The following is a 27007-nucleotide window of genomic DNA, read 5'->3' as shown; positions in this document are numbered from 1 at the left end:
TTAGTATGACAGATTACAAAATGTCTAAATATTATTAATCTGAGAGATATGCTGCTTTATCATCAGTGATTGTGAAGTCTTCCTGTCTGCAGTTTTATCTAAGACCACTAGATGTCACTGTGGAGTTCTATGTGGCGAGAAAGTTAAAAACTCTGTGAAATTGGAACACTGTCGCCGGGTGCGGTGGCGCGCGCCTGTAATCCAAGTTACCGGGAGGCTGAGTCTGGCGGATCGTTTGAGCTCAGGAGTTCTGAGCTCCAGTGGACTATGTCGAGCGGGTGTCCGCACTAAGTTCGGTATCGATATGGTTCTCCTGGGGGAGCCCGGGATCACCAGGTCGTCTAAGGAGGGGTGCACCGACCCAGGCCGGATACGGAGCAGGTCAAAGCCCCCGTGCCGCTCAGTAGTGGGATCGCGCCCGTGAATAGACGCTGGAGAGCAGCCTGAGTAATACAGCGAGACACAGTCTTTTTATTTTTTGCGCTACACAAACACATACACACATCATCACGTCTGCACATCACACACCTTCATCTCCCATGCTTTATATTATTATTCAACTACTACACCTACACCAAGCTGGTCTTCTACAGGTCTTCTACAGCGCCTCCACCTGGAGGACACCAGCTACTACACCGTATGATCTTGCAATAAGTGTATTATTTCAAGTGAGGCTATTTAGTGAGTTAGTGGTCACAATATTTATATGTCCCCAGTCAGCCAGCTCTTAGATTAGAGATTAGATATCAGTAACTGAATGTCCACGATTTAATCATTTAATCATTTAATTCATCAAATAAAAAAAAAATCCAATTGTGAGAGGTTTTGTGAAAGGCGCTTAATAAGTTATTATTATTATTATTATTATTATTATCATGAGGAAAGAGCTAAGTAAAAGTTAGAGCAGGGGTTTGGAGGCAAAGAAAGAGTCCTACTCAAGGCTTCATAGCAGTTCTCAAAAGTTCTCAAAAGGCCATACTTCAATTATCATTTTGATAATCAGTTTATCAGTTTGTGTGTGTGTGTGTGGGGGGGGGGGGGGGGGGGGGGGGGGGGACAAAGAAATGATTAAAACTGAATACTTTTCATTTGTGGACAAAAAGACACATCTGAGAAAACCATCATTACAAGGTTTGGGAAAAATATGTTTGATATTTCATTGTCCAAAAAACTGAGTAATCAAGGAAATTGACATACTAATTGATTATGAAAAGAACTATTAGTGGCAGATAGAAGAAAGATCATGAAATCATCAAAAACAAACTACGTAAAATGTAACCTTTAACTTTACTAAAGAACCTATGTGTTATAATATTTGTAATGAATATTCGAAGGTCAGATTATCTACCACTTTTCTTAGTCTGTGAACTATGAACCAGCTAGTTCCCGCCTGCTCAGCACGAGCTGAACGATAAATCTAACACATCAAGAGAGGCGGGACTTAAGGCAGAAAAGCCAATCATCAGCCGGTCACACTCACAGCCGGTGTCATGTTTGAGGGAACAACAAGAGAGGGAGGGGGAGAGGAGGCAGCCTCAGCCAAGACAGTCTGGCTGCAGACCTGCACTGTCAGGACCCTTCGTTGCAGACCTGCACTGTGAGGTCTGCTGCACTGTCAGGACTGGAAGTTAATTCGATGCATTTCAAAATAAAAGCTAGCATACCGGAAGCACGTATTCAAAATAAAAGCGAACATACCGGAAGCACGTATTTTTCGTTCCCCCTGTGAAGTGTGGAGACGACGAGGTGAGTAAAAGTCAAGTGACAACAACTTTGCGTCATACGAAGAAACAGAAACAGTCTTTATTCACTAGAACGTTATGTTGCACACTCTATATTGCCATGAAAAGTTATATTAATTTGAAAGAATTGGGTTTTGGACTTTTGGGTAGTTTTTAGCGTTGTTATCGTATCGATAGTGCTCACTTAAATGTGCCATTTTCCTACTCAAAGACCAAGACAACTGAGTTATATCATATAGTTTTTATATAATTTTGTGTGGGTGTATGTGTGTGTGCACTCGCACCCAGAAAGAGAGTATAAACAGTATTTATAGTGTGTACTTATTTGTCATTGGTCCCTAACTAAGACGTATTTTTTTTGCATGGTTTCATGGATCCAAATGAGGAGGACAAAGAATTGATTCTGGAGCCTTTTAAGTTTTTCTTTTACCACATCGAAGATATGTGGCTCTTCTGTGAAGAGATGATGGACAAAAGAGGGTACTTGGCGTACTGTGAGTACAAAGAGCAGGAATTTTAAGAAGAAAACAAAGAAAATCGACCATTTTATTGGTCAAGCTTAATTGTGGAAAAAAAGGTTGTTGTTGTTTTCTTTGTGGGAGCTATAACACTAAAAACACTAATCATTAAAATCGTCAAAAAATAAAAAGTAAAATAAAAAGACATTTGAAAGTTTGTTTTGTGTCTACTGTTTTCTCTTACTGTTTTCGTAACAGAGGTTATTGGTTATCTGGGTCATGTAACTAGGTATTCAGTAATTCACTTTGAATACACAAATCTAAGTTCATGAAAAATCATCAACCCTCACACCCTCCATTGGCAAAGCCATGTGGTCCGACAGCACAAGGTAAGAACATAGTACAAACAATATTAAGCAATTATTAAATGAATTATGAGGTGTTACAATTGCAAACACACATAAGATATGCCTATATATAAAAAAACGAGTAAATCAACATGTAAATAGGTCGAACAGTGCAGGGGGCTACATTTTCAATGATAAATAATGGTATAGAAAAAAAAGAACAGTCAGCAATAGGTTGGAGTGTAGATGCATTATCCCACACGTTTTGTATTTTCTTTTTTTTATATAATATTTTGTTTGTTTTTTTATCTTGACATTTTCCTGCGTTTTTTCACCTTATCCAGTTGAACTGGAACGATATACAGTTTTTTAAATCTCTTTAATTAAACACATAAACATATTTACACTGTATACATAAAATAAAGACCCAAGAAATAAACATTGGGAACGAAAAATACGTGCTTCCGGTATGCTCGCTTTTATTTTGAAAAGCTTCGAATCAACTTCCGATCCTGACAGTGAGGAGACCTCACAGTGCAGGTCTGCAACGAAGCGAGCGCAGACAGAGCGGCCAGAGAAACGGAGCGACTGTCGTGAGGCGTTTGTGCAAAACTGAGGAAAAACTGCAGAAAAAGTGTGGGTGTTAAAACACCAACATCACACATTGTTGATCAGTGTTTCCCAAACATCGATATGACATGTCTTATTTTGTGCACAAAGCAAAAATACAAATAGATTTGTTATATAGAGCAAAGAAACCATAAAATAGTCACATTTAAGAAGCTGAAAACTCAAACCAATTAATCAGTGATGAAAATAGTTGATGATTAACTTAATCGATTACTTGACTAATTGTTGCAGCCCTCATGTTGAATAGAAAACATTGACATCATCAGATCTTTGTTTTTATTATTGGAATGCTTTGACACAATAATGTGACAGCGAATCAAAGTAGTGCAAACACTGTATTGCACCAAAAAAACTTTCAATATATCTCAGTTTCTCAAGCTTCACTTCTTATATACAACTGGACTCACTTCTAAACACACAAACATCTCACTTACACAATCATACTGTCTTCATCAACACTTAAGGCACACAGACACATATTCAATATATCTATTCAACATTGCACATGAATGTGCAGAGCTCAAGACAACAGTATAATTTCAATTTCTTATCCATACAAAGTGTGATTTTTCTTGATTATTTAGCATGACAATATTCCGTGTTCCCTCTAATAACCAAGTGGCTATTTTTTCTTTCTAAACTTACTCCGTAACTACACAATGTCAGGTTGCAGTGTGGAAAAGCTGGAGTCTCTGTGAACACAACGGAGACAGACATAAAAAGGAAGTGAGGATCAAAATGAGCTTCTGCACTTTATATTTATATGACAAGGAGGGAGAGGGAGAGAGAGTCTGTGCCAGTTACAGGGATATTTGAGTGTGTATAAGGTAAGCAGTGTGTGCCCTCTGCTGGCCTACAACCAGCAAAAGACAAGAGCACTCAGAGAGCACACCTGTGTTTTACATACCGACACATGAATTGTTTAACTTTTGATCTGTATAGAACTTTAACTGCTTATAGCTATTACTATCTTATGACAACATTCATCCCGATCTGTTACGATGTTGCTAAGATATACACATCTGATCTTGCTAAAAAATAAGAAATCAGGAAGGGGGCAAATACTTTTTTGCAGCACTGTATGTCATTAATCTTCTCTCCCTAGTTTGTGAGATTTCTTCCTGTTAAAAGGGAGATTTTTCTCTCCACCAATGCCTAGTGTTTGGACATTGCGTGAACTGCTGGGTTTCTCTATATAATATTGTAAAGGTCTCTGCCTTACTGTGTACAGTGCCTTGAGGTAATGTATGGTGTGATTTGGCGCCAAACAAATAAAATTGAAATTAATTGAAAAAGTTACCATAACATATAAATGCATCCTGGATGCTTCTACGGTGATCACATGAGATTGGATCTTGCTTCACCTGCTCAATAAACACTGACTTCAAGTCTGTTCATAACAACAAAATTATAAAAAAAAATTATATTATATATTTTTCTGTAAAGTGTCTGATGTCATTGTGTTTCACTCTTTGTGTGAGTTACAGGTAGAGAGAGGGATAGAAGAAAAAAAGAGCAGTGAGTGAATCAAATCTACTCAAATCTGAATCAAAAATAGGATCAGTGTTAATATTGTAGCAGTTGCCACAAATAAAACAATATACGACTGCTGACAAGAGCAAAAACTAAAATATATTGTTATTATTATTGTTGTTGTTTTATTAATAATACTAATATTATAATGATAATTATACTAATAATAATGATAATGATATATAGATATATAGCAAAACTAATTGAGTTTGTGTATACTCAGAAAATGTAGCCACATGCACCATATGTGCTGTTTTTTGCTTGTCTTGTATATTGTGCAGTTGTAATACTGTTGCCGAAAGATATTTTCCCTGTGGGGACAATAAGGTGTTTAGGATTTGGTTTAATTTTATGTCTGTCATGAGGTCTCTCTCCCTTTTCCTCACCTCTCTCCACTCCTGAATGTCATCCCACTTCCCTCATCTTCACCCACAGCAGCCTCTGGTTTTAACGTGCTGCTCTCTCTCTCTGCCATAGCCTTCATTCACACCAGTGATGCCTGTCGCTCCTCTGGTGTCTCATCCAGGATCTGGAGCAGCAGGTCACTGAGGGGCTTGGCCACGGTGAGGTAACCTGTTGATGTCAGGTGAAGAAAGTCAAACATGTGCCTAGGGATGATGGTTCCATCAGAGTGAACAAACTCCCTGCCCACATCCAAGAGCTGAGTCTGACCCAGCCGTGGCAGCCAGGAGTGCAGGAACCCGTTCACAGCAGCATTCTTCACACGCAGAGGGTTGGGATGCTCCCCTCGAGGCAACAAACCCTGAGGAAAACAAAAATGTATATATAATGGTTGTCAGTATGTATACTCTTGTCTTATATTAAATATTCATCATGTCATAACATGTCTGTGTAAAACAAAAACTGGATGCAAGTAGGTTGTAAAGCTACTGATATCGCTGTGATAACCACCATGAATTATGAATAGCATAAATACTTGTGACCATGCGCAGAAGTAAGATACACAGGGGGTAGTGACTAGCACTGTTGCCTCACAGCAAGAAGGTCACTTGTTCGAAATCCTGGTTCGACCAAGGACCTTTTTGTCTAAAGGTCCAAAAACATGCATAGGTCAAATTGACACTCTAAATTGACCATAGGTGTGAATGTGAGAGCGAATCGTTGTTTTTCTCAGTGGTGACCCTGTGATGGACTGATTAGCCTAAAGCCAACACTAAACTCAACACTGATGCTGTTAATATAAGCTGCTCTGAGTTTCCCGGACATGATGTTCTTATACTATCGTTACTGCTCATTTTCTCTGATGTGCAGTGTAAATGACTGTTAATAAAGATGTGAATATACATTTATCGTAACGAGGACTGGGATCTGCCATGTGTTTAGATCGTATCTGATTTTTTTTGTTTGTTTGTTTTTTGTGATAATGTAATGATGGAAGTGTAACTGTGAGGTACTGCATTAACAGTAACAGTGCTAGCTGCAACAAAAATCTTACCAGTACAACTATCTTTGCCTTTGGGAGGTGGGAGGCGAGCAGTTGTGCAATGGCTAGGATTCCTCCTGCAACCTGCTCTGCTGTGTGTTCATAATTGTTGGTTCCCACCCACAACACCACCACCTTGTCAAGAGAAGAGGCATTTTGTTTAATTTAACTTGACAGACTAAGCTCCCAAGATCCTGCTTACTTCCTATGGATTGTGCAACGATTTTAACAAGTTAAAGTGATCGATCGTGTTTTTTAAGTGTGGTTGTTGAGGTGTTGGGGTGTTGAGGTACGAGCACACAGCAAGTGCTAACTTTGCCATGGGGCACAGGGGCATGGAGGCTCAATCTCCATACACAGCTGCCAGTGATAAAAACAAGAAAGAAATATAAGCCTGCTTAGGTCTATGATTTCCACCTTGAAACTGCCTCATTTGGCAAGTTTGAGTTACTTAGCAAAATTTTAAATGGAATTTTAAACATGCAAGTTACAAAAAAGGCTGACTAATAGTTAGAAAAAACAGCAAACATTAAGTAATTGCAGATTTAAGTGTGAGCCTTTTTTGAAGGGGCTAAAATCTGTGGTTCCTTGTGAAACAATTATTTTTAACATCATTTGGTGTTAAAACTTGGAACTTGGTCACAAAACTGCACAAACGCTGTTCTAGATTAGAGGAAATCGTGCACAATTGTGCACAATGTCGTGTGTAAGAGTACGTTTTTTGTGTGAACTCTGTGTGTCGCAGTGGTACAATGCACATTTTACATAAATATAACAATGTGTTTATTTTGCACCTGAGATGTGAAAATGTGCACATAAATGGTATGAAACCTGTTTTCTGCCGAAGATCAGTATAGGCTCATCTTTACCTTGGGACCGATGTTCTCCAGCTCTCCATTCTGAAGCCTCCACAGCACATTACAGGTGGTGTCTCCTGCAATGCTGAAGTTTAGAGCATGAAGAGGAGAGAAAAACTCCTTCCAGACCTGTGGACAGGAAAACATACATCTGCATTTCATCAAAGCAATTCTGTGTTTCTTACTTTGGTTACTACTGCTTTTTGTGGTAACAAAGTAATATAGCCGCATGCAATCGATTGAGGTCCACATGAGGCCACATGCCCCAGTTTTGAGACCCCTGAATTAGAGGCTCACTATTGTATATTTTTCTAGTTTCCTCAGAAAAATGTCCTTCCATCTGAATTAAAAAATAAAAGATCCGGGGAGTAAATACATCAAATTATTGAATTATTAATCATTAAAGGTTCTATTTTCAAATATGAATTTGAATGCATCAATCACTATTTTATAATCTCTGAATCATAATCCCTAGTGCCATCTAGGGCAAAGGTTAAAATCTTAACTCACCTCATACTGCTCCATTAGTTGAAACATTGAATCACCAACGAAAAGTACATCTGGTTCACCATCTTTACACTCCTGCACAAATCTTGTGTGCTGGAAAAACAAACATAGACAGATTAAAAAATAGCTTGTGATGTAGTCCATAGTTATGAAAGGAGGAATGGAAGAAAAACATAAATACAATTAGTTCAATATATAGTCTATGAGTATGAGATAAGACCTTTGTGTTACACATTTTCCAAATCCTAGCTCATCACTGTTGAGACACGTCTGGTGTCCCATCTGATAGAGAGCTTGGAGCAAAGCAAACTGTCTCTAGCAGCTTTAGAGAATTTATCTTTCATAGATTCACTAGAAAGAGCCTTTAAACCAGTTATTTCCAAAGTCTGGGCCAGGACCGATAGGGTCACAGGTAAGACTGATTTCTATGATTGGATACACTGTAATTTATACTGAAGAAAAGCTTTATTTGAACAAAAGACTTTTACAGTGCAAATGCTGTGTGTGCATACTCAATATCATCTCTGGTTTTGATGTATTTTTATAGCAGCACATAACAGCATTTGGAGCTGTTTTAGGTATTGATCTGATACCGATATCTGAGGTTTAGAATCGGCCGATCCCGATCCGATAGCGATACAGAAAAACAGAAAATGATCATTCATTTGTGCAAGGCAACATCAGACTTGACTTAAACATAACACATAAAAATATTTCTTTCCTGTTTTAAAAACATATAAACAGATAGAAATGTACTGAATTACTTATTTATTAAATACCTGTGCACCACTAGAGAAATCTTAAAAAACCAATAGCTTCACAAGCTTGATAGACATTCAGTCAGTTATTTGTTAAAGGCGACATAGAATGCTTGTATCACACATATATGTTAGTTATGGAGGTCTACTTACATATATTAACTTGTTTTCATGGTTAAAAACCTCCTAATCGCTGCAAACGAGCCGATCAAAATATCTCCTCACTGACGCTCTCGTCAGCCGCGCTGTTTCAGACTAAAACCACACCCCCAGAACGTGGACGGTGGATGCTCTGCATCTTAGCAGCTACAACGAGAGTAGTTCTTCTTCTTCTGCGGTTTAATGTACGCAACCGGATGTGCCCGGACTAGTGCCCGCACCAGGAGGCGCTACGGTGGTGAGAGGAGTGGTGAGGATTTCTGATGACATCATCAGCATAGGGAAGTGCCGATCCGCTTTGCAGAGCCCAGGAAAACAATACAACACTATTTTCTCAGCAGTTGCTGAACTGTTGTTCTGAAACTTTAGGGTTTCATAAACGAGGTAATGACGCAGATACACACACACAAACGCAGCATTAATTGGAGCTTCCGGTCTATGTCGCCTTTAATGGTTTAGTTTAGTGCAAAAATGATTTTAACATCCAACACAAAAGCAGCTGAATAAACCAATAGCTTCTAGACAGACGTCCCTCATTCACAACGAGATGCATTGTAAATGTGCAACGCAGCCTAGACTACACACTCATTGTTGTTATTTCCACGCTTCGATGTTGGTGTGGGTGTAACATAGGCCGTTTCTCAATATCCATACTTGTGCGTACTTGTTCGTACTTCTGAAAACGTCATCAGCCTCAGTCCAAGTGCTGTTCCAATTCTCAAGTAAGCGAACAGCAAGGACGGTTCTCAAACCCGGAAGTGTTCTCGCTCCGCCCATTTTTACCAAGTATGCATCGGAGGTGACTTAAGCGTACTTGGGATGGCCATGTATCCCAGAATACATTTCGGCGGAGCATAGCAGCAGATAATAGAAATAAATAATTTTTCTGTGTCCCGGAACAAAGTTTCAACATCATTTGAGGTGAGAAATTAGTCATTTAGAATTCAAACATGTGGTTTATGTATTAAGATCTGACGTATTTGTAGTTTGGCAGCGAATGCTCGGCGCTCACTGTGAGCAGCGTTACCTCGGCCTGTCCTGATGAAATGATCCGCTGGCTCAGACGTCGCTGTCATTAGATGCTCGGTGTGATCCATAGATTTGTTGTTGACGTGTTATTTTTTGGAAATGTTTTGACCTGAAAGTTTGTATATTATTAATGTTTTATTTATTTTAACTTCGAATTTTAGATTTATATTAAAGTCGCACGGTCATTGTATCTGTATTTAAATACAATAAATACATACTTGCTTATTTGAGTATTGAGAAACAGCCACATACTCCTGTACTTCTCAAGTATACTTCCCAAGTAAGCAAGTGGCTTACTTGAGTATTGAGAAACGGCCATACTATCCTCTCGTCTCTCTGAAATGACGTAATGTTGTTGTGGGTGGCGGACTTCCGATGTTCTTGTTCTCGCTGATAATAAAAAGTATGAGTGGGAAGCGGTGGTTACCTGAATCGGCTAACTCGTGCCTTGTTCCGTTGTTTAGTTGTTGATTTTATGAACATTTCAGGCGACTGTGGAACGCTCGGTTACACTGGCATAATTAGATCACAGCATTGACACTGACGCGCAAAATTGAGTGCCGCAATAAATCTGGCGTAATACACGCAATTTATAGCATAAGGGGCGCTAGCTAAAACCCTGATATTGTATTTTTACCATATCTCTCACCCCGGCCCAGAATAATCATTTCCAGGCTGCACCACATGACTTTCACCTGTTCTCAGAGAGTATCGTCTTTTGTTTCTAGTGGGTTTAAAAATGTAAAATGCACTGTGTGCTTCAAATTTAATTTAAGAATAATCTAAATACCAGTTGGCACATGTGTAACATAAGACCCGTTTTTAGTTGTGTGTAATTATTTAGATAAATAGACGTGTGGATATAACAAGCATTTCCTTGTATATTTTAGTGGAAAATCTTAATTTAATGATTAAGCAATACCAACAGACATACAGCACATGCCTTACATGGATAAAGAAAGCACTGACACGTTTTCATTCCCACTTCACACACTGGATCCATGACAATAAATGTATCTATGAGATTAACACATGACTAGACAGAGACACTGAGGTGTCATATTTGTTGTGAAAGATAAAGCGGTAGAAGATGGATGGATAGATGGGATTAACTGAGGAGTTAGGCATCAGCCAATAATGGGGTTTGTTATTGAACCTGCAAGATGTAGACGGTAACCCCACTCTCTGCATCGTTATTATAATAGTAACGTAACACTATTGTTTAAGATTGTAAAGGTTTCATATGCTATGTTCCTTTCCCCCCACTTCACAAAAAAAAAACCTAACCGGCTCTTTTCTGTATAACACAATGATCCCTACGTGATCATAAATAACACCAACCTGTGCCATCCACCGTCCATCTCCATGTACATCCTCTACTGGCTGGGCTACTGCAGCTGGATTCAACTCCTCATCACACATCCTGCAGCAGGAAACAGCACCACAGATACACGGATGTGACAGACGGTGTGAGGAGGGAAACACCATCAGCATCACCATCAGCAGCAGCAGCAGGCAGTAACAGAAACGTCGATGTAATGTAGCATCTTAGCAGACAGACTGGACTAAGGATACAGGCTACTTTAGCTTTCAACTGATAACTGATAACAAAGCAAACAATCAATCCAGCTTGCTTTTACTCTAGCTCTACAGCTTGTTGGCCTGTTTTCTAGCCTGCTAATGCCTGGACAGAGCTGGCTGGATCCCTGACACTTAACATATGATGCGTGCGAGACTGAAGTGCACACTTCCAGAAAATGCTTGGTTCTTTATTTACGTGACAAGCTACCTGACTGAGTGTTGTTCCCCGCTTAGCTTCTCAGCTCTCTCAGCTTTAGAGTAACTCTTGAATTCACCGCCGTCGGCCAGTAGACGCGGGATGATGCTGATGATACTCGACGAGCCCACAAAGGGTGTGTCAACAAGGCATTCAGGCCTGTATGACGAGGGAAGCGCTGCTGCTAGCAGTAAAACACCGCAGGAGGACGCTGCTGTCGCTGCTGCTGATTGTCAGACAGCACAATCAGCCTGTCACTATATACTATATATATCTATAACTACAAGACAGCTATGTCATTAGCCATAGTTTAAACTCTGTCAGGTGTTGCCTGATAAAAAGTACATAGTGGCATGTACAGTATATGCCTGTATATGCCTCATTGTTAAATGAGTAAATATTTACATATTTTGTAGACCTCGTGGTTAATAAAATAACCATGTAGGTCAGTAATAACTTTATAAACAGTTTTTCAGTCAAATGACCTATATTAATGCACTTATGTTCATTACCTTTTGAGTCTACTGTGTCTATCTGTGTCTGCGTGGATTAAGCTGCAAATTAATTATTATAATTTATTTTACAATATTTATTTTTTATCATTATTAAATCTTCTCATGCATTTAGTTTATATTACTGTTATACTTTTATTTATCCTGATGATTTATTTTGTATTATTTCTTCGGTGATTATTTTATATTATATTTATATTATTATACTTTTTTGCTTTTTGCTTCCTCGGTTGTTTGTACGCATTGTTTAAATAAAGTCTGATTAATGAAGGCTATGTCCTGCATTGTCATTGTCATTAGCTGGAGGCTGTTTCACAGATTCCAGCTCACCCAGCAACATTAGCACCTGAATGCAACACATAACAATGCAACGTTGACTTACGGCTGTAAATAAAAAAACAGTTGACTGGCTATGGTGTGTGATACAAGCTGTGGCCACAAGGTAGTACCAGTCAACGAGCCACGAGTGGTGGCTTTGTTAATCAAAGCAAAAGCGCGTTTATGAATCCAAACACACACGGACATGTTATGCAAGAGGTGGAAGTGGAAGAGCATAGACTAAACCCCGCCTACCAGGTGCGTTCAGGGGCGAGTCACTCGCTACTTTTTCCACACAGACCGAAGTGAAGTTTCACGGTGACAGAGTTTTTTTTACCGTAACTTTTCCCTTATTGATTCCATGAGTCCAGTCTGCAAACTTGTATGAAGGGACCGTGACAGAGGAAAGTCAGTATAAATGTTGTTGGACCATATGTTTCGGATATTATGGCCTCTGCTTCTCTTGGTGACAGGTGAGTGTGAACTACTTCCTGGAGAGAGAGAGAGAGAATAACACTTTTAATGTACACTGTTAACGAAGCGTCAGCAGTGGGTTAGTTAATAATGATGTTCATGAGTGATTTTTGAAAACAAATATTCATATTAAACTCTATGAGTAATGTGGTTTAACCGTTGTAGTGAAACCACGTAGTAGTAATTTAAACAGTGTAGCATGTGTGAACTTGCTTGTGTGTAGGCCGCAAAAACATTGTCAAGATATAAAAAGTTTAATATCTTTTGATATCGATAATTATTGCGATACACTGATGGCTGGAACCAATTAATTGTATATTTGGCAATTAATTAGCAATTAATTAATATATGTATACACACACACATATATATATATATATACATATGTGTGTGTGTGTGTGTATACACAACTTCACTGAAGCAGAATTATACATGGTAACTGGACACAAATCACCAAGAGCAATTGTTAAATTTAATGTGAGAACATTAACCTGTTACACCTCAAAAGGGATGCTGTGTTCTTCAACACAGTCAATTCAACAGTGTGAAAGTATCATTAAATGTGTCAGTTTAACATTAAATCTGATTAGGACAATATACAATACAATTGTGATCGATGTAAATTTAACTCAGCGAGTTTGTAAGATTAGTTAAATTAACTCTGTTGGTGTTATTTTAAAATTGTAACAATTGGATACAAATCACATTAGACCAACACAATGCAGCATTGTTTGTTATTTCCCAAATAATATGACTAACAAATAAGGATAGACAGACACCAACACAAACAAGGTATTCATGTGTTTCTTTTATTTATCTATGCATACATGCATGTAAAGTGTAATGCACATGCACACTGGAACCTGTGATGCGTCTCAGATGAGAGGCTGAGGAAAGTAGAAAAAAATACTCACATCTCCAGTCCATAAAACACAACAATTATTATGATGTTTTTGTTAAAGTACAAATATTGCCCTGTATTACTTTAAACTTGACATGTCGAGATTAAACTAATCATGGCAAAACATATTATTTCTTCATGCATGGCCCTAAAAATGAAAAACAAATACACCAACATGAGCACACACACATCAGTCCAAAACTACATCAACAATGTGATTCATCTCAACTTCTCTCTCTGCCATCTCTGCATTTGAGAGAGTCATTGTACTTTATTCATAATAGCAGTGTGCCATGTCCAGCATCCATCTTTCTTTTGTTTTTCAAACAAACATTTTTCTCAACTCAGTCATGTTTCAGTTATAAAAAAATACAGATCACTGAATATTTTTACATGTTTATCCGTCCGATATTCAATCTAGTGATTTTGACCAGTCGCACCAATATCGAACAGAGTATCGCATCAGCTCATTCCTAATATTAATTATACTTATTTACACTGCCTGGCCAAAAAAACGTCAGGGTAAGAAGAGAGTAACCATCATGCCTAGTACCTACTGTACAAGCCTGTGGGGGCAGTGCTATGAACTGGGGTTGCTGCAGTTGCTCAGGTCAAGCTTCAGCAACATTATGTGCCCAAATAATGAGATCTCCCTTTTTGGCCAGTATTTTCAATTCACTCTTATGAAATGTTAATGTCAATAGAATCATGAGAAGAAAATCATCCAAATTTAGAGATGCAGTCTCGCAGCTTGCAACATGTGTGAGCTTGTTTGTTAATCGGCATTCTGCAAAAAGTAGCCTGTATGCATGAGTGTCGTGAAATGTATCTTTGTTATAATGGACTACAGTGGAGTGGAAGAAAAGGATTCTTCAAGTTTTTATTATTATATTTACTTTTCTGTTACCCTCTTTTGTTTCCTTTTTTCTCTTTTTTCTTTCTTTTTTTTCAGTTACTTTTGATAGTCCTCCTGGAACACGCACATGAAAACAAATTGCCATACAAGCCATTTCAATAGCAATAACTGGCCAGCGTAGTTAATTGTTCGTCTGGCATTTGTTTTTTGTCCACTCTCACATTGTTGTCACTCACCTGTTTTGTGCTGCTTCACTTAATTAAAAAAAACACTATGGTGCAATGTTTCTCACAGATGAGTCAGACCTCTTAGTCTTAACACCGTGAGCTGCGGTCCACAGATTAGTAGATATACATCCTCGGTGTCAGTTGAATGAGTTTGAATGACAAAATGTGAAAATTCACAAGTCATTCAAACAAGGGACCACAATATTAAAGGGATAGTTCAGCTTTTTTTGAAGTGTGGTTGCATGAGGTGTTGACACATAATGTAGTTCACATTGACTAGTCTAAGCATGTTCCCAGTGTTTGCCAGAAACTAGTTCTGATTATGTGTCAGTACCTCATACAACCACAGCTCTATCAAAATAATCTTCCGATGGTGAGCCCATCTGTGGTGCTGCTCTACAAAAATTAGACATTTAGATATTCAATTAATTTTAATTAACTTGAATTTATAATTCCAGCTACCCATTCTTACCAATTCACTGCAGCATGCCAAATTGGCTTCAGCTCGTACCGAAGGAAGCAATCTCTTCCAGTTTCTTCAGAAATTGCCTTCTCTAGTTAGTAATGTGATGCTTTATTGTATGAATTTGTCATTTATGGAAACATTGGATTCTACTTTGCTCCAAAAGCCTGCAAATGTTATGGAGGAGCTGTCAGGACAGGCAAGCTTATAACACCATGCCTGCAGCAGCAAATGCCTGATTTTGAAATTACAGTGCACATGATGGATTAGAAACCTGTTCAATCTTTTAAATGTTTAGCTGCATCTCTGAGTGAAGGTCTAATGCAGAAAATGTAGATGATTGGTTCAACCATTTTACGTGTGATGACAGGAAATGCTTGGATGTTATGTAGGGTAAGACTATTCTACAGAAAACCACTGTTATACATTTTGATCAACATGGCAACAGTTGATAATTCAGGACAACAAAAAGGTCACTAGTTAAAATCCCACTTTGTTTGAGAGCTTTTCTGCATGGAGTTCTCCCCATACTGTATGTGCATGCTTTTTTTTCCAGGTACTTCAGCTTCCAAAATCATGCAGAGGTTAATTGGACACTCTAAATTGACCCTAGAGTGAGTGGTTGATCGTCTCTGTGTGTTTGTCCTGTGATGAACTAGTGACTGGTCCAGGGTGTACCACGCTTTTTGCCCTATGTCAGCAGGGATTGACTCCAGATCCCCACGACCCTTCATGTGGAGGATTAAGTGGTAGACAGTGAGAGTGATTTAGAAGTTTTTGTAAAACACAGCTATTGTGTCTATCATGTGTACAAATAACTAAATGATGTGGAGAGAAAAAAACACAGTTTTTGTTTTTGTTATTTAATCTCTTATTTGTTGAAAGGTTGCAGGGTTAGGGTCGAGAAAATGTTGAAAGCGTTAATATATTGTATGTTTTGTTTTATCCACATAATATTGGATACAATATTGTTTTGTTATATGATGCAAATAATATTGGAATATCCACATTTAAGTAAAGTTGTTTGTATTATTTGAAAAAACCCACACCAATTGATCGGTGATCATAATAGTTCATCGATTATTTGGTGCTGACCTAATTTGTTGTTGGAATTATGTAATGTCATGCTGGTAAGTAGGAAATCAGGCTTTCTTTAATCTTCAGCAGCAACTTTAGAATTGACGTCAATATAAAACATGATAGAGTTTATATAAATTGTAAACACAGAGATCCTCAGGAGTTACTTTCCTCTCAATTGTCAAAGACGTATCTGTTTAATAAACATAAACACATCAACATTACTGATATGTGAGTGACTCTGCTGTTGTTTGAACCTGAGATTTGAAATAAGAGACGGTAACCTGAGCAGTCAGCAGAGCCAACTATGGGAGAAGATTAGGGCCACATGTGGGAAAAAAAGTGAACATTCTGAGATTAAAGTGAGAGCTCTTACCGTAATCCTGGAAGTGAGACAAAAAACTTGAATTCTGAGATTAAAGTCAGAATTTGAGTTCTTCTCGGAATTCTTATTTTGTTTAAAAAACAATATTCTCATGCCCTAATCTACAAATCCACATCCCTGAGTTTTCTTTCTCACCCTTTGTCTTTATCACAGGGGTACGACATGTGAGTGGAATAGATATTTACACTCCAAATGAAATGGAAGCAGTGAATGGCACAAATGTGAAACTGAAGTGCACCTTCAGCTCCAGTCACCCAGTGACGCCCCAGTCAGTCATCGTGTCTTGGAACTTCCGCCCCATCAACTCAGGAGCAGATGAGTCGGTATGTAAGAACCTAAATAAAAGCTTGTTTTAATGTTTGTTTTAATTATGTTTCAAGACCATCATGTTTGATTTGGTTTCATTTTCTTGTTCTTGTACAATTTAAATGGTCAATAGGTTTGACAGGTTTGTTTTTCTTTAATTGTGGTTGTATGCGGTACCAGGGCTTTAGCCAGGATCTGAGAATAGGGTGTCTACCAGTTTTTTTTTCTGTCCAATTGCGCACGAAGCGCACACGTAACGCGTACAGGGCGCTAGTGAGGTTCGGGGGAGCAGTTTTTTCTGGAGAGGCATTCCATCCACATAGAGACAGTCCTTTAGGAGAAGGATGACATCATATACATATACATATACATCATCAGACATCATTTAAAAATTAAAAAAAGGCGCCAGGTTTCTTATATCTAATGTTTACGTCTTCTTCTCTTTTTTGGTATATCATTACAGCGCAACTACAGTGCTGGCATATGAACTACAGAGCTTTGAGTCGTTTCGTGTGGACGGAGATATTTCCTGAAACTATGCCATTTTTACAGGGATGTTTTTTGAAAAGATCGTTTTCAGTTTTTTTTTTTGCCATTTTCCATGTAGATGTGTCTCTGAAGTAGTTTGTGGCGCCAGTCAGGGGTGCATACGGTGAGATTAAGGCTGTTTGTTTATAAGTGCCTTATACAACTACTCTTAAATACAACTGTACTGTTACTTTAAGAAGCTGCATGTGCTCCTGTCAGTTTTTGTTATGACTAGAAGTTGGTCTTTGTAGCACATGAACATCATTTAGTCCTGTGAAAGTGAACAACTCTCACATTCAGCAGGTGCAATTTGATCTTTTCAGTTCACCTAAAGTATGAGCACATTCAGTGATAGCGCTCTTTTTTGGGGGCAGAGGTGGTGGGTCGGTGATAAAGCGGGTTACCTTTTAACCAGAAGGTAGTAGGTGTTCAACCCCTGGCTCCTCTCTACATAGTGATGTGCATGACACTTACCACCAGGTTGCTTCTCATGGCTGTAACTGTAGTATATGAATGGGAATGATAAAAAAAAAAAATATGCTGATGTGCTGTTAGTGAATGGGTGAATGGCAAAACTGTAGTGTAAAGACTAGATAATCACAAGACTAGAAAAGCTCTATGTAAAATTCAGACCATTTACATTATTATGGTGTCATGTGACCTGGATCATAAGAAGGCTGCGTTCCATTCACATCGGAACTCGCAACTTGGGGGTGACATCACCTCCAAGTTTAGCTAAGAAGTCAGAAAAAACTGCAACTCACTTACCTTGACTTGACTACTATGGCAAAATCACCCCACAGACTACTGTAGTACTGCTTCTGAGGGAGCTATGAGCTTTATCATGCTTGTTAGTGTGAATGGACTCATACACTCATTATCTGTATGTATTACATGTGTGTGTGTCTTTGTCTCAGGTGTTTTACTACCAGGAGGTACCATACCCTCCCCAGCATGGGCGTTTCAAAGGCCATGCTGTGTGGTCAGGTGATATAATGAAAAAGGACGCCTCCATCACCCTGCATGAGGTGCCTCCAACCTTTAACGGTACATTCATCTGCCAGGTGCGCAACCGTCCAGATGTGCATGGCAGTAATGGAGAAATCATGCTTAAAGTTGTCAACAAAGGTAAAACTTGCAACACAGCATACTTCAATAACTCTGTATTGACTCATAGTCAGCAATGATTTGCGATTATGATTAAGCCACTGAAATGTTCTACCAAAATAATGTTTTGTGTTTTTGCTCTCCTCACACTGCTTTCACCCTCTCTCATTATTGATCATGCTTTTTGGTCCCATCACTTTCAGTTTCTTTCTCTGAGATCAGCATGCTGGCGCTCATAGTTGGAATTGCCTGTGGTCTAATCCTGATCCTGCTCGGCATTGTTGTGGCAGTGAAGTTCTGCAGGAAGAGGCGCATGGACAGCGACATAGAGCTGCACCCTCGGGAGCAGGAGTGGAAGGACCCAGCTGTGTGGTGAGAGCCACAGAGCTTCTTTTCGGGACTGGTGTGGAGTCTGATTAGCTGTGCGGGTCCACTCTGTTGGAAGAGCCTAATCTAAGTTGAAGCTGGGAAGGTGTCTTTCTCTTCTGTCTTTGCTCCTCTAATGTGAACCTCTCACATATCATTCTAGTTTATTATCTTCAGTATTCTTTCTGCAATGTACCACAAATCCAATTTGTTGTCATGCCATATTTTTACATATCAATTTATATGTTTTTACATTGGTGGTAACATTATTTTTTGAAGATGTAAATATGGATAGAGTTTTTTGTGTGGTCCTATAATCTGGTTCATTAACCTTAATTCCCAACAGCAGTGCTGACTGCACTTATTAGTGCTGGTATTGGTTTTCTCTTTTATCAAAAATCCATGGAACAATCAGTTACATGTTTTGTATTTGTTTTTAATCATTACTTGTTTTATTGTGAGTTTTTATAGAACTGTTCAATTGATATCAAAGTAATTCTTGTTTATATCATTTCAAAGAGCACAGTAGCACTTGAGACATGATACTGCTGTGGTGAATTGACTCATATATCCATGTATGCTCTCTCTCTCCTGCTGTTGAGGGATGCATTTTTCAGGATATTGCAGATAAGAACAGATGAACTGTTTTTCTTGGTGTAAACTTCCCTCTGCTTAACAGTGTGTGTCACTCTGATCCGTGAACACAGGTGAATATTTGTATTAATCCTAAGAGAACCACAGTGGTTTTGGTGGAGAAATGTTCATGAACTCTTGTTTTGGTCGCCTGAAAGAAGCTGTACATCAATTCTCTGTGGTACTCTGGCTGGGTTTACTTCAAGCCAAGGATTGTGGGTATTGTATTCTTTATGGTATTTTGACAGCGAATGTTTGCTGACGTAAACCAATGTGGGCCATTTATTTGCTGCACTTTTCCATTTGCCTCATCATTCACCTTAAATCGCCCATCTGTTCATATTAACTGAACTTGTCTTGTGGGGGCGGGGTCAGCACACCGGCAGAGGCAGCTCATCTGACACTTGTGAGAGGGAAGAAAGAAGCTGAAAGTTCAGACGATGAAGAGTTTGAGCCCAGCAGTGGAGATGATGATGAGGAGGAGGATGGCGAAGAGGAAGATGATGATGATGATGATGATGATGATGATGATGACGACGATGATGACGGTGGTGATGATTAAGAGTTGATGAGAGTCTCATTTACTATTACAGCACCAGGCTTTGTGAAATTAATTAAAGCTGCAGTAGGGTCACTAGGGAAAGAGTTGGCAGTTGCTTTTCATCCACTGGTTATTTAAACGCTAAGGTTTTGGGATGGCAACTCTCATCAGATGAGTCAGACCTTTTCTCTCTTTTATTTTGGTTTATTTGCTTTTTAAGAAGTTGTGAGTAAATTAACATTTCTTAAACAATATTAGTTTCCAATGCATTTTGTATCTGTAGTGCACTTACACTAATAAAAATAGGTTATTATGCGATGTTTGATCGGTAACACCAAAACATCCTGCCTACTGTCTAATTTCTTACAGTGTTCTTCATTGGTCTGGCATTGGATTCACGATGGAAAGGTTTAAAATAGTTTTTCATTGCAGCTGCTTTTTTTTCTGATTATTTCTTTATCTGTGTCAAAACCCTGAAGCCTACATTGACGTCAGGAAGATTGTTGATTATGAAAATAATTGTAAGTTGCATCCCCAAATGTAACTTTAAACTACAAGCTGGGATATGGAGAATGCTAGAGAGGTTTGGGAGGATTGTGCTTTTTTGTTTGATTGTTTTTCATAATCCAAGATTTGTTTTACTCCTACAATTTGAACTGTTCAAATCCATCCATCTAATTCTATTAATAATAATTTCCATCAGCCTGTACGCTGAGGGGGTAGTGCTGCCCTCCACATTTCGAGGTTCATAATCACAGTTCGAAGTTGTCCTTCATTCTTCTATCCTCCTCATTCCTAACATGAGGAAATTGTTTTTGGATTTCATGTTGCGTAACACTGAGTAACACTGTTTTATTCAAATGTAGTAGTTTTCCTCAAGGTCTTTTAACATACTTTGTAAAATGTTGCTCTCATTTACTGGCATAGATTGATGCACATGTGGTAATTTGACTGTTTACATGCAGCCGCTGCTGGAAATGTATTGTCTAGAACAGCAAGGAAATTCATGAATTTTAATGTTTTATAAATGAACTATAGATTTTTGTACAGAGCCTGTTCAATTGAACTTCCACGCACGTATGCACGCACTGTTTATGCATATGACTCACTGCCACGTTTCTTCTGTTCATTAAAGGCCTTAATGCAGTGGCTGAGACAAAGCTAAATCTTCAGTGAGAGCGGATTTTAGTTATTGAGTGTTGATGAATGAAATGAGAGAATGGGTGTTGTCATTTCTTTTAAATTTCCAGAGAATCCAGAGTAAGATGTATGAGTGATAATCAAATCATTTTGTAATTGCGTCGGCAACACTGCATATGTGTGATTTTCTGTTTTGATTTTTGTACATAGTGTAAATGTAAACCAAAGTTTAAAATGTTTTAATGTCCCGAATGTGCCACATGTTTCTAAGTTGTAACCTTTCAAAATATATATTTTTTATATGTATACATATATATAAAAACATATCAGGTGTGGCAACAGATCATGTCTTGAGGTGAGCAGACTGTCCAGACATACCAACCCGCTGCCACTCCTTTATTTGTCACACTTCCTGGTCCTGAAAAGGGCATTGAGCTCATGCTTTAATAATATTCAACTACTTTTTCAAATACAATAATGCAACCAGACCATGGTCTATAGATCTACATAATTTACATATTTCAAAATTGTGAAATGACTTGCTTGGCCTTTTTTATTGTAAATGGAAAATGGAAAAATATAAATACAGACTACAGTTGAATTGCTTACCCACTGGAAGAATGGAGTCAATAAAAACTACAAAACCACACAGGACATACATTCATGACCACCCTGGTGGTATGGATTTTTTTTCCCTGTTGGTTCATTTCTGTGTGACTTTTAACTCAGAGAACGTTAGCCTTTAATGTTGCCTGCTTAAGCCAAGGTTAGGGTCCTGCGTCAGAGGTTGGCAAATCTGCCATAATAAAAATACATAAGAGGCTAAGCTGTGTGATTCAGCCTCCAAATCCCAGCTCTCAGCAGATAAGATGCAGAGGCAGAATTCCTCCAGAAAAGATAAAGAAATGAGCAGTGCTGACCGAGCCATACCAATTAATGGCTGAAAGTAAACCTTCTGAGGAATCTAGTTATTTCTGAAGTAAGGGTCTCTTTGTCAAGGCATCGATCACACAATGAACTGGGAAAGACTGTGTTTCAAAGCTACTTTTATTACAGACCCCAGGGGCAATAATACTGTGGGACAAGTGACAACCTGTCTGAGATGACACAAACCTGACATTAATGCTTCTCCACATATAACAGTTTACATTCCATGTCCATTTCACTTAGTTTCTAATGTCATTTCCAGGTTATAGTTTGGTCAAATCAATTGTAATAATGTGATAATAAGGAGATAGTATTGCTATACATGTTATTTCTAGGGATGGCATGATACCACTTTTTGTGTCCAATATCGACATCACAAACTTGAGTATATAGAGCTGCAACTAACGATTATTTTTCGATTAATCGTTTGGTCCATAAAATATCAAAAAACCTTTAAAAATGTTGATTGGTGTTAGTCAAACCCGGAAATGATGATGTTCTCAAATGTCTTGTTTTTTCCACAAACCAAAATGATTAACATTTAATGATTTCTTTGTTATCCAGAGCAAAATACTCACATTTAAGAAGTTTAAACAATCAGAAATCTTTTTTTAATCATGAAAAAAGCTTTGAACCGATATCAAAATAGTTGTTGATTAATTTAGTAATCGATTAATAATCATATCACCTTATGTGTTTATCATATTTGTTTTTTCATGTACAGTATATGTGTACGCATGTTCGCCTTAGTTCAATATCAAACGTGCACATGCACGAGGGAAAACCTCATTGTTGAGTAAACAATTTGTGTCAAATCCGCACTGAAAATGGTAGGGAACAGGACAACAAAACAAAAATAAAATACAAAAAGATGAACACAGGACGTTTTTAATAGATTGGGAGAGTTTATATTTTTTGTTGAACGAAATGGCAAGTCATTCTGTCATGTCGTTGGTGTGTGACATTTACAGTAAATCTGGCTGAGCAGAGGTCTGTGTCTGTGTGTGTGAGGGAGAGAGAGAGAGGGTGAGAAGAAGGGACGGGGGATGTTCATGTGTGCCCGTCTGTATGATGTGGCTCTTTGCAGTAACACTGTAAAACATTTGGCCCTAAGTCTCTGAGTGGTTGGCCACCCCTGTGCCAATGTGTCCATAACCCTTTTTATTGTTGAGATGGTATCAATTTCTTCTTTCGCCGCCGACTAAAAACACATTTCTTCCGACTCTACCTCAACCAAGACGATGACGTAAAAAAATATATACAAAAAACAAAAAAAAAACTTGCTTATACATCGCACTTATGACTAGCACTTTATAGTTTGGCTTACTTGAAGCTCTTACTTACTTCTAGCTCTTGTTTGTACCCAAATGTTTAAATGCACTTATTGTAAGTTGCTTTGGATAAAAGCGTCTGCTAAATGACATGTAATGTAATGTAATGAGATGAAACCATTGCATTTGCCATCATGTATGTAACACATCGCAGGTTAGACTGAAGTTTCTGCAGAGGTCAAAAGATCACAAGACTGAAGGTTTCTTTAGAAAAAGGTTTTATTTGAGGCTAGTCTCTGTTTGACTTGAAGGTTGTGGGTTTGATTCCCAGCTCCGCTAGTCTGCATGCCATGTGTCTTTGGGCAGCAGCATGTGTTAATTGGTTTGGCACCATTAATTGGTATGGCTCGGTCAGCACTGCTCATTTCTTTATCTTTTCTGGAGGAATTCTGCCTCTGCATCTTATCTGCTGAGAGCTGGGATTTGGAGGCTGAATCACACAGCTTAGCCTCTTATGTATTTTGTCTAACCTGTGATAGACAGATTCACTTTATTATGTTATTATAATATTTGACTCCAGATGTGAAAGAAAGAAATATTTTTTTCACCTCTGCATGGCTTAGATTTGGTTACATTGCCATTTAAAAATTATCATTGTGACAATGAAATTGAATGATTATAAAACAGCTCATTTGTATGTAACATTTACTGTTTGACCCTTCTTCAAGCAATACACTGGTACTTCAAAGGTTGGGATGCTTCTTCACCGGTGAATATTTGTTGTCTTTCTATATGAACACACTGGTCTACAGTAGTGATACTGCATTCCATTGGAATTTCTGAGGCCATAGGGCTTTACATAGAAAAGTCACCTGAACTCAAATTTCCATCTTGGAAAGCAACTTCATGTACTCCAAGTTAGTATTCCAAGGTGGCTGACGACAGACAAACACTGATACTTTTACAGTTAATAGCATGTTTGTGGTGTTTTTTTCCTGACTTCTCTGTGGAATGCTGTGAACTCAGAGAGGATGTCAATCCTAGCTCTGACTTCTGAGTTGTGATGTAAATGGAACACAGCATAATATGTGTGTCCTTGTCTATCTGGGGCAGCAGGCATGTTGCTGCAGCAGCTGACTCAGCTATGTTTTAAAGGTTAAGGGTACATCTACATGTAAACTGTGAGCAAACACACGTAGTAGGATGACTGTTCACGGTCCTGCTGTCTGTGTATTTATACTTGCCTCCACTCCACAGCAGCACCCTGCCTTTCTGCAGCAAAATGTTTTGTTTTTTTTCTCTTGCAGTTCTGGAAGAGTTCCCACAGCTGCTGCATTGATACTCTAGTGGAGGGGCATGAAGAGGAGAGCAGTGAGCCTGCAGTCCAGCCACTATCTATTACTTAAAGCTCCACACCCATGAAACAACCTTCTACTTCTGTCATCCCACACCACTCCCCCACCTTCCTTGTCACCATGGATCACTCCACCAGATTACCACAAACACTGGTTGTTAGTCTAGTTAGGGCTATTCACCCTGCAGATGATCACTAAGGTCAGTCTCTAAATCTTATTGGTAACACTTTACAATAATTACATTAATTATTCATGTTATTATGAGCATTTATTAAGAGTTAATACATGTTTTAACTAACCATTTAACCATAGTTAACCTTTATTAATGCTCCTATAGTGGTTAGCGCTCTTGCCTTTGCAGCTAGAAGCTCAAGCCCGGTTAGAACATGGGCCTTTCTGCATGGAGTTTGCATGTTCCGTGTGTGTGTGGGTTTTCTCCGGGTTCTCTGGCTTCCTCCCACAGTCCAAAAACATGCAACATAGGGATTAGGTAAATTGGTCACTCTAAATTGAACATAGGTGTGGATGTGAATGGTTGTTTGTCTCTATGTGTGTGGCCCTGTGAAGGACTGGCGAACTGTCCAGGGTGAACCCCGCCTATCGCCCTATGTCAGCTGAGATTGGCACAGCACCCCTGCAACCCTCCAGTGGAGGATAAAGCGGTAGATAATGGATGGATGTTTAAGGCTCACATTGAACATTAATAAAGATTAACAATGGTTACTAGATGCTTGCATAAGACTTATTTAGCATGTTTATATATTTGTGAAGTCTTGTTAAGTTAAGTGATACACAGCCCACTTCGTATTAAAGGTCACAAGGAGCCTTGATAAAGTTTAACAATGGTTAAGCAATGCTTATTCTGTAAAAAGTTATCACTGTGTTAACTGATGTTATCAGTAGCTTCATAAACTATTGAATAATAATCAAAAATTTAATTAACTGGAATAACATTAATAAATGATTAGTTAAAACATTAACAAGCAGTTTCTAAATGCTTATTACAGCGTTTCCTATGTTCATTATGTGCCCTTATTGTAAAGTGTGACCTTGTTATTTAACTGATTTTGATTTCATTGTTGACTATTGGGGGCCACACGGTGGAGCAGGTGGCTAGCAAGCAAGATGTTTGCCGGTTTTGCGTCCTGGTTCTGGCCTTTCTGAGTTAGGGTTACCTGTGTCCTGTACAAAAACATGCAGAGGTTAATTGGACACTCTAAATTGACCATAGTTGTGAGGGTGAGACCCCAGTGACCTGTCCAGGGTGAGACCCCACATTCTGCCCTATGTCAGTTGGGATTGGCTCCAGCCCCCAGTGTCCTTCATGTGGAGGATAAAGCAGAAGATTGAATAAATTAATGAATTACTGCTTGGTCTGAGTGAACAATGTAACATTATTTGTATGCTGCTTCCTTCATCTAAAAACTGGCTCTGTCAAGCAATACTATATAAGCAATAAGAGTAACTTCTGGAACCTTTTGTGGGAGCTTTTCTACTGTATTTGTTATCCTCCAACCTTTAGTCATCTTGCTTTACTAGCACTTGCCTATGCACTACATGGGAATGTAAAGCTATAGCTGACACACAATCTAAATACCGTTACACTGAGAAATGCAGACAGTTTTTTGGAGCTGATAGGCTTAATTGTAAATGGTGTGTATTTATAAAGTGTTTCTCTAGTCTTAATGACCACTACACCAAACTCTATAGAAAAATGTATTAATGATACATCCCAACACTCAGTTTCACTGTGTTATTTTGTGACTTTGATGTTTGGAAAGGAGAGAGCCAAAGTTAATGTGTAGTCGTGCCTTTGTGACTGTTCAGTAATTAGGATTGCAAACTCTGTCACATTCTCTCAGTTTTAACCATTCACAATTTTCCTTTCTAATAAAATCCTACCAATAGGCCAAAATGACTGCATAGTCGGTTTCTCTTTACAGACTCTGACTGACAACTCTCTGAGTGTATGAATGCAATATGAGTCAGGTCTAAAAGTGACTAATCAGATCCGGAACCTCTGAGCTAAGCAGTTCCTCCATCGTGTCCTGCAGCGAATTATGCAGACAAGAGCTGTTGTTGAGTGATTGTGTTTGGATATTTTAAAAAGGAGAAAAATAATAGACATCATAATGCACTTACAGTTGCATCACAAGAAAATAAGCAGTGCATATGATTAACATGACAGTTTGACCTTCCAGGTTTTGAATGGGACACCAGAGAGGAGGGGAGAGGAGAGGAGAGGAGAGGAGAGGAGAGGAGAGGAGAGGAGAGGAGAGGAGGGGAGAGGAGAGGAGAGGAGAGCAGAAATAAGATAGAATAAAAGAAGCAACCATTTTAAATTGTATTAGCAAGAAAAGATAGTAACTCTGTGAGTCT

The 27007-nt window shown here is 38.6% G+C and overlaps 2 protein-coding genes across 4 annotated transcripts; one reads left to right on the top strand and one right to left on the bottom strand.

The window, feature by feature from the left end:
• Positions 1 to 3439: 3439 nt before the first annotated feature.
• pafah1b2 (platelet-activating factor acetylhydrolase 1b, catalytic subunit 2) lies at positions 3440 to 11432 on the bottom strand. 2 transcript variants are annotated; one of them, XM_058626504.1, is made up of 6 exons: positions 11254 to 11432; positions 10806 to 10887; positions 7522 to 7611; positions 7024 to 7140; positions 6167 to 6289; positions 3440 to 5473 (listed from the first exon to the last, which is right to left on the bottom strand). In XM_058626504.1, exons 2-6 carry the CDS (start codon positions 10884 to 10886, stop codon positions 5195 to 5197), a joined length of 690 nt encoding a protein of 229 aa, XP_058482487.1. In that variant the 5' UTR covers position 10887; positions 11254 to 11432; the 3' UTR covers positions 3440 to 5194. The 2 variants fall into 2 exon arrangements, with proteins under 2 accessions (XP_058482487.1, XP_058482486.1); XM_058626503.1 differs by lacking the exon at positions 11254 to 11432 and having other exon boundaries at positions 10806 to 11243.
• An 877-nt stretch (positions 11433 to 12309) lies between these two features.
• On the top strand, positions 12310 to 25561 carry LOC131458826 (myelin protein zero-like protein 2). Of its 2 annotated transcripts, none has more exons than XM_058628115.1 (5): positions 12310 to 12544; positions 16608 to 16777; positions 18206 to 18416; positions 18599 to 18767; positions 24581 to 25561. In XM_058628115.1, the coding sequence occupies exons 1-5, from the start codon at positions 12490 to 12492 to the stop codon at positions 24618 to 24620; spliced, it is 645 nt and encodes a 214-aa protein (XP_058484098.1). In that variant the 5' UTR covers positions 12310 to 12489; the 3' UTR covers positions 24621 to 25561. The 2 variants fall into 2 exon arrangements, with proteins under 2 accessions (XP_058484098.1, XP_058484097.1); XM_058628114.1 differs by lacking the exon at positions 24581 to 25561 and adding an exon at positions 19770 to 21653.
• Positions 25562 to 27007: the final 1446 nt, after the last annotated feature.

Source organism: Solea solea, chromosome 4, assembly GCF_958295425.1.
Source record: "Solea solea chromosome 4, fSolSol10.1, whole genome shotgun sequence".
Lineage (NCBI taxonomy): Eukaryota > Metazoa > Chordata > Actinopteri > Pleuronectiformes > Soleidae > Solea > Solea solea.
The sequence above is the reverse complement of the archived record's forward strand: the minus strand, read 5'-3'. Positions and strand labels throughout refer to the sequence as shown.